This window comes from Scomber scombrus, chromosome 13, assembly GCF_963691925.1.
Source record: "Scomber scombrus chromosome 13, fScoSco1.1, whole genome shotgun sequence".
Classification (NCBI taxonomy): Eukaryota; Metazoa; Chordata; class Actinopteri; order Scombriformes; family Scombridae; genus Scomber; species Scomber scombrus.
In genome coordinates, this window is record NC_084982.1 from 16951913 (window position 1) to 16963889 (window position 11977).

The following is an 11977-nucleotide window of genomic DNA, read 5'->3' on the forward strand; positions in this document are numbered from 1 at the left end:
TTTTAGTTATTGTTAATCTGTTGTTTTTTATATCCATACAAACCTACTGGCATGTGTAGCACTCATACAAATGACAATGTAAATGAAATGCGTATTGTAGAGCACAATGCAGTGACTAAAATGGCCATAAAAAACTTAGTTTCATTCATTTCTTTTGTTGCACCTTGAGATCACAAATATCTTTCAGATATCTTGTTAGTATTCCTCCACAGTTCATTATGAGCATATAACAACTTCTTCTGCTCATTTCCTCTTGGCACAGTTCATGGTGCGCTGTACCACCTGGGCCTGTAGCCATCAGACTTACAATAGTATGACTTCATGTCCAGCCAGATGAGGCTCCTTTGACTGCTACTTTCATTATCATATGAAAGTCACATTTCAGTCCAGTCCAGCAGCAGTTTACAAGTTATACTTTACTGACCCTAAACTCAAGAGATGTTTTCTGTGGAAATCCACTGCTGGCAGAGATGGTGATAAGTTGTCACCTCCACATGGGGAAACTCTTCGTTCCGACCTATGGATAGAGAGGGGGGAAAAAAAGTGAAGACTCCAATTAAGACTCTGAAGTCATGTGTAGACTCTTGGGAAGCTAATGGGTTGAGTATGTAACAAACTCACATTGCATGGTTAAAATGTAACGCATTACGCCACATAAAATAATAAAAAAAGTCAATCAACCATGAGATGAAAGGAGTGTAAAGTGAAAACAGGATGTTTGCCTGGCAATTGTCTGTTTCTTGTGTGTTGCCGTTGATCTTCCAGTGCAGGGTAACGGTCATGTGGCGCCTCCAAATAGGGTTCCTGCGCAGAAGAACACTTCCGCTGATGGAGTCTCCAGCATTCACACTGACCGGCCTGTCGAGCATGAACAAAGTCTGCTTCCAATGTGTTGGCCTGAAGAGAGAAAAGTTCAATAGTGACGTGCATGGCAGTTTCAGGGTTTTTAAGATACTCATTTATAAGTATTAGTTTTTTGCAGCATGTAACAGAAATGTAATCTGACATTGGTTATAAAGTCTAAAGTGTTTGCCTGTTAACCACTAACTTATTTGATTACTTGAATTATGTGTGTTGGCTGTTAAAGATGCTGCACGTGCCCTGGAGCAGTGCTTCTAATGAGTAAAGCAGCCTTCTTAATGTTATTACAGCACAACAGAGTGAATAGGTTTATTTACTCAGAGTCAGGTCCGGTGTTCAACTCCACTGCTGCACCTTCTGCCTCCAGACTCTCAAAGTAAACAGTGAACCATGCGGTGAATCCATGGAAAAAACCAGACTTCTTCACGCAAAACTGAAACTGACCCTCGATTTCCTGAGAAAGACTACATTCCATTAGCCACAAAACACAACTATTATGGGATGGAGCAACTTTATAATACTAAAACAGCACCTCCAGATCTTTGACTTTCAAAGTGTACATGTCCAGGAAGATGACGTCACAGGGGGTAGAGAGGCAGTCGTCGGGCTCAATGAGATGGCTGAACTTGGGCTTGGTGAAGAACTCCTGCTGTGCCAAAGGCCTGCAGAGATGAAATGTTCAACACTGCAGAAACTAAGCTGCTGCCACAGATTATATGTAATACAACTCAAGAGGGAGAAGGGCAAATTAATTATAAGTACACAAGACAGTTAAGTAATAGAGTAGCTGTAAACAGTAATGAGTTTCTATGGGGTGTATGCTGGGTCATTTTAACTACACAATATTACGGAGTCATCTACACAGCTGCACTTTCTTCCTCTTTGTGACCTTGTGCCTGCTTGTTCTGCTACTCACCTTATATGTACTTGCATCCTGTTTTCCCTAAATATCTGTTAACCACATAATTGACCATATAAAGGAAATGTTATTGATCCGCCCAGGGTTGAGGACATACTATATAATCACTCACCCATCCTTTGTTTGTCATCCGGGTTTGACATGTAAGTATTGTGGCTTGAAAAGTCAGTAGTTACAAATTTTATGCATAAAAAATGAGGCACTTTGTGACAGATTGTTTTTTGTTTCTATTTATTTTGCCTGATGGTCTAAGGACCAAAATGTTTTGTTGTTAAATGATTTGAAGTGATGGACAGTGGGTAACATTTTTTGTTTTTCTCCTCAAATTATGTAGATGCTACATATCTGATGCTAAGACCTTCTGGTGTGCAGGAACTTTTTTTGGATCACAGACTAGCACATCTGATCTGACCTGAATGTCTACAGTCTCTAATGAAAATGATTCTCAGTATTGTGACCTTGTTGTAGAAAATCAGTGCAAAAACATAAGAGTGAGACATGGCAAAGTGCACAGAGTACGGCTGACTAATGGCCCTTACTGAAGGGGGGTGAAGTCAAGGCCATAGGGCCGCTCCCAGAAGGCCATATTCTCTGCGAAATAGCTGTTGGCCTGACACGGTACCAGGGTGAGGGCTGCGGAGGAAGGCCACATAACACCACCTTCCCTCAGCCAGCGGTCCCTGGCCAGCAGGACTGACTCCACCATGAACTCAAACTAGACAAGAGGGAGAGGAGATAGAAACATGACATTGCATATTCAAATCTGAATGAAAAAAAATTGCACGCAAAAACATTATTGTTAGTGGTAAAAACAGTATTGGAAGAGTGATTATTACCAGCAGGCAGTTGCCCATCCACTCAGACACCAGGATGTCCACCTGCTCAGGCAGCTCGATCTCCTCAGCTCGCCCCTGCAGCACTGTGACGACCTCCTCACATCCATTCTGCTTCACCAGCTGTCTGGTGTACTCGGCCATGGAGCTCGCCTCTACAGCATACACCTACAATACCACAGATAATTTCTCACACTGTGTACACTATATCTTGTAGCAATACTCCCTTGTCCAGCAGATGGGAGTAGAGGTACAGTAATGTGCAACATACAGCACAACTAGGAGTAAAGTTGACATATTTTCAGCCTATATTATCTGGACATTTTGTGAGAGAAGTTTTGTGTTGTTTTTAGGAGTTTAGCACATTTTCATGATATTCGAGTGCTACTCTGTGTTTATGTGGTGAGATTTTAAAAATAGTTTGAGATTAAACATTACAAAAATAGGAATTAACTTACTCTTTTGCCAGATGGTATGAAAAAATGGCCAAAGCTTACAATAAAACACAACAACAAACATCTACGTATGTGTGAACCTATGTGCTCATATTTGTAGGCGCAGGAATGGAAAGATCCAGTTCATTTCCTGCAGAAATCAATAAACAACCTTAAATAAACCAACAGATGACTTCCTTAAATTTAACTTGGAATGGATGCAAGGAATTTCATTTTGTGGAAGTCACAACATAAGCACCCTGTGTGTGTGTGTGTGTGTGTGTGTGTGTGTGTGTGTGTGTGTGTGTGTGTGTGTGTGTGTGTGTGTGTGTGTGTGTGTGTGTGTGTGTGTGTGTGTGAGATAGCCTGTGGCAGACTGTTGGCATTACCACTGAAGGCTGTGCCAGCTGAGCGCAGAACAGGCTTATGATGCCAGTCCCACAGCCGAGGTCCATCACCACCTTACTTCTCAGAGAAGCACTGTTGCTGAGAACAACCTGCTGGTACGCCTTAGTGCGGCTCTTGTCTGACAGCATCTCCAAGTGAAGCCTCTGTATCATAAAACATTTAAAAAAAAAATAAAACTACAGTAGCTGCAGTAGTATATCAGTATAGCATGTGATATGTCATGAGTTTACAGTTTCCGCTGTTTATATTATAACACCAAAAGTCTTAATTGTTAAGATTATTGCTCATTCAGACAGAAGCAACAAGCAAAGGTTTGACCTTTAATAGCAGAACATCCGCTTTTTAAATACAAGTATTTATTCTGTGTTTGATTTCTCTAATGGTTTGTAAATTAGGTGTATTTCTGCAGCTCTCTCTGAGGTTGAAGGTTGCTTAAACGCACCACCAAGGAACACAGAGCTTAGACAAAGGAAAATGTGTTTAAAGGTAGGCTCGCAGTTTTTTTTAAGTCTGTTTTAAAACAACAGTCGGGTTACCAAATGAAACACTGAAACAGGATTTTGTCCCCATCACTTACATTGTTAGTGCATTATGGAGGGATGCTCTACTGGCCATCATAAACAGGAGGAATGATTACTGCAAGAAAGTTCATTTGGACACCTGACTTGTTTTAAGACAGACTTGAAAATATGTGTACCTGTCCTGTGCAAGAGATGGATGACCTAATTTAAATAATTTCTGCTCCCAGTCTGTTTTCTTCGGGTAATTCTGCACAAACAGTCTGATGTTAAGCTTTTAAATGGTGCAACTTGTAGATAATTTAACATTTCTAACCAGTGTCCCATAACTGCCGAAGTATTCCTCGTCCTGCCACGGATCCTCCAGGGAAGCGTCCTCCACCTCCTCAGTTGCACCCTGCCGCAGGTAGCAGGCAGGGGCGTAACCTTTGTCCCCTTGCAGCTCTGCCCACCACCAGTCTGAGGAGGTCTTCACATGTACAAGCAGCCTGTCCCCGCTGCTGAAAGTCAACTGCGGGACAAAAACCGCAGTTATAACTAGTAACGTTCCTTTATAACCCTTCAGGTGTTTATATAGATGCATATATGTGTATGTGTGTGTGTGTGTGTGTGTGTGTGTGTGTGGGGGGGGGGGTTAGGGTCTCTAACCTGATCACTGTCGCTTCCAGTAAAACTACACAGAGCCAAGTACTCTTCAGGAGATGCATCCTCCTCATCCTCTTTCTCTGACTGCATGTCTGTCTCTGTTTTGTTTCCGGTGATTAACACGTCTTCATGGAAGAACAGGTTTGTCTTTCAATAAAGAATAAACCTGTTTAGTGCTGTGAAATGAGCGGTAAAAACATCACTGGTGTGGCTTTAGCAAATACTTCCTGTTTTGACGTCAGCTTCGCTTACGGTGCCTTCAGGTACTGTCGGACAAATAGTGATGAAGAGAAGAGTGCTCGTCAAAAAGCTCCAATACATGCTTTACTTCGTATTTTGTATTATTGGAAAGATAAGACTGCTCCAATTTGTTTTTAAATATATTTCTTGAGCAAATATATTATTTACTTCCCTTAGAGAAGCTGTCATTAGAAAACAAATATTGTGGGGGAAAATCTAGGATTTTTGGCCACCTTTTACCTCTTATTTGGAAAATGCTAAATACCTGAAATACCTTTGGGCATTTCTTAGTAATTTTCATTTTCTCTGTATATCCAAAACTTGTATGTAATGTTTGCAGTCATTAACTATTCAAATTCAAACATATACATTGAGTACCAATACAGCAATGTAGCAATACACCATTACAAGTAAAAGTCCTGCATGACAAATACTACATACTAGTAGTATTATCACCTTGATGTAGTTAAAGTATTGCAGTTAAAGGAGTGGTTTTGGTCCCTCTGTTTGATATATTAGTCAGTTCAAATCAATATCCTGCACCCACACCCAGAGAGCTCCACTACACTGCCCCCATATATACAGAATAAAATTCCTAGTGGGATCAGTGGAGCTGGTCACACAGGGTGGAGACATATGGACTGAACATTTTCACACCTTATTTGGGCCGACAACATCTGGAACTGACTTAGAAACCAGACAATTACTTGAAAAACTATAAAATATGATACTGATAATAAGGCAACCAAAAACCCCTAGATTTCCCCATTACTATGAATGATTTGAAAACAAACTGAAGACCCTCAAAAGCAAAAAAAAGGCATGTGGATCTGATTGAATACTAAATGAAATGAAAAAAGTCAAATTCCAATTGGCTTTTTTCTGAGAGGTGGAGTAATGGTCTTATTACACCTATATTTAAAAGTGGCAATGAAATTGACCCTCAGAATTACGGAGGGATATATGTCACCAGCTGTATGGGCAAGGTGCTCTGCAGTATCATTAACTCCTGTATAGTTGAATTCCTCAATGAACACAATGTCCTGTATAAAAGTCAGGATTGGATTAATGCCTAACCATTGCACATCTGACCATATCTTTACCCTCACCACTCTCATTAACACACAAATGCACCAAAATAAAAATAAAATGTATTCATGATTTGTAGATTTGTCCTACAGTCCTTTGACTGTATTTGTCATGGAAGACTCTCTTAACTATTATTAGAGAGTGGCGCAGGGGGTAAAACCTACATTTTAATTAAATCAATGTATCTGAATAACAAATGTGCAATTAGAATTGGAAACAAAAGAACCAATTATTTCTGTTATAAAAATTAGGATTATGATGTATTTCAGATGTCTTGAAATAATACAATGTGTGTGTGTTCCTATTTTTACATGAATGTTTGATACTTCCTGTTTCAACGGTTTGCTGAGACTGGCAGAGAGAGAGATCAACTCTATGTGTGATGGAGGGTCAGAGACAGGTCAGGGAGTGGAACTTCTGCTTGTCTGCTTTAAGGGAACTGAAGAACCGTTATGATGCTATCTATGGAATATGTCTAAGTTGTTGAGTAACCGTTATGACTATGGAATAGATCTGCCTGCTATGGGAGGGGGCTGAAACAGCACAAGTAAAGAACAGTATAAAGCCTTTCTGACAACGCTCCTTGTGGAGCCTTTTCTCCTGTAACTCTTGTTGTTGCATTTGTGAAACGCTCCGCTTGTACAAGCAAATAAATTCAACCTATATCCTGTTGTTTCGAATCCAGTCTCCTTTATTGAGAGTGATAAATAATTCTCTTAACAATTTCAAACAGTACCACAGGGTAAAACGGCTGCAATTTGAGCCCAAGCCTTTTAAACATATATAGAAATACATTTTCAGAACAACTGCAAAAATCCACAGCCCCTAGTGTGAATCTGCACGACACAGAGGTCAAATGTCTGCTGTTCTGATGTTGATGCTGATGACCTGGTCCTCCTATCTCCCTTCAGAGAGGACTTACAGCAGAGCCTGAACATCCTCCACAAATTCAAAGATTGGCACTATCTGTAAACATGAAAAATACTAACCGTTCAAAAACGTAAATGCAAAATGACGAAAATCCAAACTCTCTGAAAAATAAGTTCACAATATTTAGGAAATATTGAAATTGAGCAGACAAAACATTACACATATTTAGGCATTTTGACACGGCTGTGACTGAAATTAAAGACAAAGGCAAGAAGAGCTTTTTACACCATCAAAAGAAAAAAATCCCATTGACATTCTAATTAGGATCTGACTCAAATTACAATAATATTATATGGTAGTGAAGTGTGGGGTCCATTAACCAGCCAAGACCTCCAAAAAGTGAAAAACATCAGCTGGAAGCCCTGCATACAGATCTGTGCAAAAACATACTTGAAATTCACAAACACACAGCCAATAATGCATGCAGGGCACAACTTGGCCAATACCCTTTAATAATTAAAATTCAAAAACGAGCCATCAAATTTTATAAACACCTCCAATCCAGTGACCCCCACTCCTACCAGTACAAAACCCTTCAGTGCCAACAGTTGAGCAAATATAAGAGTCCCCTCTGCCAGATGGTCCTGAAGCTCTGCCCACACACACCAGGGCTTCAGGACACAAACCAAACAATCTGGTCCAACCAAATCAACTCAAAACAAATAGAAAATTATATCAAATATCACAAAATAAATTAGAATTCTATTTGACCCTAAACAGAGAGTACATGGTGGCAGAGTACCTGACCACCATGATTGATAGAAAACTAAGTAAAACTCTAACAATGTACAGACTGAGTGGACACAGCCTGGCCATAGAAACAGGCTGTCACAGGCAGAACAGACGACCCAGGGAGGCCAGGCTGTGTTCACTTTGTCATCAAATAAAGGTGGAGACAGAATCTCATTTCCTATTATACTGTGAGAAATATAAGAATTTTAGAGAGGTTTTCTTTGACATATAAATAATACATGTCCTGAGTTTATCCATCTCCCCAACCCTCAGAACCTGCCCTATTTATGTGGGGAGAGGAGTCAATGTGCAGCAATACTGGACAAAATGTACAAATTCCATTTTCTGTATAATACATTTATTCAATTTGCCCCTAAAGCGATAGAAGTGTTTGTATGACATTTCAGCACTAAAAAAGAACTAAGGAACATTATATAGTATAAAATATCACAAAATATTTATTAAGAAATTAAGTCAAATTCAGAAAATGAATTCAGCAACGAACAAATGGTATTACACCAAAACTCATGACATCAGTGTGCAACTCTTACAGCTGAAGATTTCAGTCTTAAATTTTCTCACACTAGTAGCTTATTCTCAGTTTGAGTAACAGCACACATATTTCTTTCTTCGCCACAAAGAAAGTAACATGAACATGTGAAAGACTTTTAAGCATTTAATTGTCTCTTTTTTGTGCTTGCATGCTGATCAATGCAACAACCAACTTCTTCTCAGTAACAAGTCACACAGCGGTTGTTTCAGTTGTCTTTAGTCTTTGACTTGTAGAAGGGCTTGTGGAGCACATCGTACAGTCGTTTCGCCTGCAAGCACAAAATATCAACTTAGTAATTTAATAAATATTCCATCTGCCTTCTCTATATTCATATGGTGAACATCTAATTTTCCTCACTTTCTGTGGTCCAAGGCCTGGACAGAGAACCAGGTCTTCTTTAGAGGCACTGATGATTCCTTCTACAGACTGTAAAAAAAGAAAGCACAAAATTCATAATCTCAGTTTATTGACTGCACTAGGCCATTACCTCTGGAAGCATCGATAAATCAAACTATTACTAGAATAAGACAATTAATTCAGAGTACATTCCCAAATTGGCCAATTATACTTTAATATGGCATCAATCTGATACATTTTAGCAGTTGGGAGCAGCTAATGGACTGGAAACTACGTTCTTTTTCCCCCCAAGGGTACTCACAGAGAAAGTGGACAGCATCGTAATAGCATCTGTCTTGTTTATAGACTTCACAGTTGTCAGGCAGTCTGTAACCTTAAAAACAAACAGAAATCCAATCAGCATTATTGATCAAGTAATAAAATAAACAGTTTGATAAGACTTTGAAAAATATTATTAGATATAAGATTATTAACCTTAACATTTGTATATGGCTGCATCATACTCTGTTAAATGTCTTTCTAATTTTGAAAATGTTTAAAATCTGCAAAAAATTATACATAACATTTTATTTAAAATTCCAAACATTGTCAGACTTTGAAATATTTCATTCTGAAAGGGTGAATCCATGAGTAGTGTTTGCAATCAAAACCTTTGACAGGTAATCTCTTTCAACTTGCTCCTTCAGAAGGTCTGCTGGTTTCTTCTCATAGGACTTGTATGTTTCCAGGTAACGTCCTGCCTCCTCTGAACTGTCAATTCAACATGAAGAGAGTATTAAGAATGTTACTTATATCATTTGATTTGTTTCTTTGTCAGGCAAGAGGCTCGTTGATCAAAGGAAAAAATATATGAGCCAGAGTCAACCTGGAAAAGAATTTTTCATCTGTTTACCCTGGCCAGATGTTAAAAACATCCTAAAGGTTGCATTAAAAAAACGTACATATATCTCATATATATATTATATATCTCCAGAATACACACTTTTTTAGGTAGCAAGGCTCAGATCGTTGCATATCATGAAGTTGATGTATTTAAAACTGGTTCTCTGTTCACTCTCATGTCTGTTTCCAGTAACAAACAGTATAGTGTTCTTGGCAATCAGATGCAGGTCTCACCTCCAAGCCAAAATGAGAGTGCAGTCAGCCATTATGCATATGCAAGCCAACTCCTTCAATGCATGATGAGGATCTTTCTGTGATGAAAAACCAAATGAAATATCAAAGCAGGAGATGACAAATGATATGTGATGAAATATGACAGCAAGGCATATTAGCAAAAATAATTTAAAAAAGGGAAATTTCAATACTGCAAAATTGTGATATTCAAATAATTGAATTCTTTTTTGTAAAAGCTTTTAAATTATAATTCAATCCTGAAAAATGCTTTATGCTGTTTTGCTAATAGAGCATTGTAGGACATTTCTGACAGCTTGGAACTGATGCCATATTTTTAGCACAGTTGGTTAAAATACATTATAGAAATCAGATTTGATATACAGATTACAGTCACTGTAAGCTGAATTATGAAGCATCTTTTTACTTACCACATCTACTTGAACCAGTAACACTCGGAGGGTGAAAGTCTGTCCAAGTTGCTTCAGACGGTCGTGAATATAGTTTGGATTGAGATTGTGATACCTCAGACTTCAAGGGCCAAAAACGACATCAAAGCAAAACAAATAAACACAGGAAAAGATATGAACAAAAAAAAAACCCATCAAAGTCTCAGTACAAACATCAGTGCTCATTAGGATAATGTATTGTGTATGACACCACATACACAACTGGAGAAATGAAACATGAAACAAAGCACAGACAATTTACTCCCCTTTGTACACACGCTAGCAGCACCTCTCTGTGGTGTGGTATCACACACACATAAACACACAATCTGGAGGCGCAAAAACGAACCTGAGGAAGAGCGCACAAGTTGTCTGGCCCAAGATGTAGTCTGGTGCAACATCTCCAAACTCCCAAGGGACACTCCTCACAAACTTCAGAATGGGATTTCCTCTCTGAAATAATAAAAACATTTATGTGATGTGAAACCTAGCATTGTGCAAGCTGACAAACAAGCCTGAAAGTTAAACTATTTCAAGAAATAACCCAAGAGCCTGATGCATCCATGGGGACTACCAAAAATAAACCTGCTCTGTAATGTAACCCTGCCTGAATCCCTGAAGCAGGGATAGAAAATGGATGGCTTAGATACATTTATGCAAACATTATGATGCCTACCTGTCGAGGGCTGACGATAATACAGTTCCCAGACCCTACTGGTTTGGGACCCAGGCTGAGGCTTTGACAGGTCCCCTCTGTGTGGTCTGTACCAGTCACCTGTGTCTCCTTACTCTTCTCCGCACCATCAGATCCACTCTCAGTCCCTATTTCACATCTTTCTGTGGCAGACTCGCTTTGCTTCAGACTGGTACCTCCTTCACCTTCAGTTCTAAGAAGTTTAGAGGAGGAACCGTCTCTCTGAGGAGCAGCGGGTACATGGTTTTTACTCTGGACGATGTATTGTGCATAGGACAGAGGCTGGTCCACTGACTCAGGAGCAGGCTTTGATGAGGATGCAGCTGTGGTCGATGAAGGCTGAAACTGGGGCTTTAGCTAGAATGCAATGACATTACATTACAGTTTGAGAGTCGAAAATTATAAAATAAATGATTAAAACAATCACACATTTTAGCAAGCTAACCTAAATATTGTGCTAAGTTTGTAAGCCATTTACAATTTGAATTTGAAAGCTAATTGTTAAATAAAGTTAGCCTAGCTGCCGTGAATGTAAATCAAAGCAAAAATACCGACCGGTGTTCTTTCTTTGGTGAAAGCTGAATCATCCAGGTTGATGTTAAATCTCTTTTTCATGTCTCTGAACTTATAACGACTTTGGCCGTGAGTTTGACTTAATGTAACGTTTTTCTCTTTCCTAACACTGACAGACACAAACAAGCAGCAGCCATGACACTTCCGGCGCAGGCCCTTCAGAATAAAAGTGTAATCTCCAAAAATACGAACAGATGGATAGATAGATGTGAAGGTGGCAGATATTCACTTATTATGACTAAGTTTCATATAAGCCCCACCACTTGCACTGAAAACACATTTGAAGGGGATCTCTTAATAGTCAGTATGAATAGCCCTCCTTAAAATGCTTGGAAGGGTCTCTTTCATACCATCAGCCATTAGACTGTACAACAACACAGCTCCCACTACCTCCCACTAAAAAAGACGTTTTCCTTACTATGTTAATCCTAGGAACATTGCACACATCACACATGTATATAATCTCAAGAGCTTCTGAATATTCAACATTTATATATTGCAGATTTATTTAGACAGAGATTGTTTACTGTATATAGTATTTTATATTATTATATTTTATTTTATTTAGTTTGATCACTTTTACCCTTAGGCTGATCCTTTTTCCCCACTGTACTACTTATGTCAATCTG

General features: G+C 39.0%; 3 protein-coding genes across 3 annotated transcripts in view; all 3 read right to left on the reverse strand.

Annotated features, from left to right (window-relative positions):
* The window catches only part of arsh (arylsulfatase H), a 208697-nt gene that overhangs the window by 70223 nt on the left and 126497 nt on the right, over nucleotides 1-11977 (reverse strand). The window lies entirely within an intron of this gene.
* Nucleotides 399-4832, reverse strand: prmt2 (protein arginine methyltransferase 2). Its single transcript, XM_062431411.1, has 9 exons — nucleotides 4622-4832; nucleotides 4290-4484; nucleotides 3437-3598; nucleotides 2617-2781; nucleotides 2320-2495; nucleotides 1394-1523; nucleotides 1179-1315; nucleotides 723-897; nucleotides 399-517 (listed from the first exon to the last, which is right to left on the reverse strand). The coding sequence occupies exons 1-9, from the start codon at nucleotides 4706-4708 to the stop codon at nucleotides 485-487; spliced, it is 1260 nt and encodes a 419-aa protein (XP_062287395.1). The 5' UTR covers nucleotides 4709-4832; the 3' UTR covers nucleotides 399-484.
* Nucleotides 7866-11479, reverse strand: ercc1 (excision repair cross-complementation group 1). Its single transcript, XM_062431413.1, has 9 exons — nucleotides 11331-11479; nucleotides 10758-11132; nucleotides 10431-10534; nucleotides 10064-10163; nucleotides 9636-9712; nucleotides 9170-9269; nucleotides 8821-8892; nucleotides 8520-8588; nucleotides 7866-8430 (listed from the first exon to the last, which is right to left on the reverse strand). Exons 1-9 carry the CDS (start codon nucleotides 11388-11390, stop codon nucleotides 8368-8370), a joined length of 1020 nt encoding a protein of 339 aa, XP_062287397.1. The 5' UTR covers nucleotides 11391-11479; the 3' UTR covers nucleotides 7866-8367.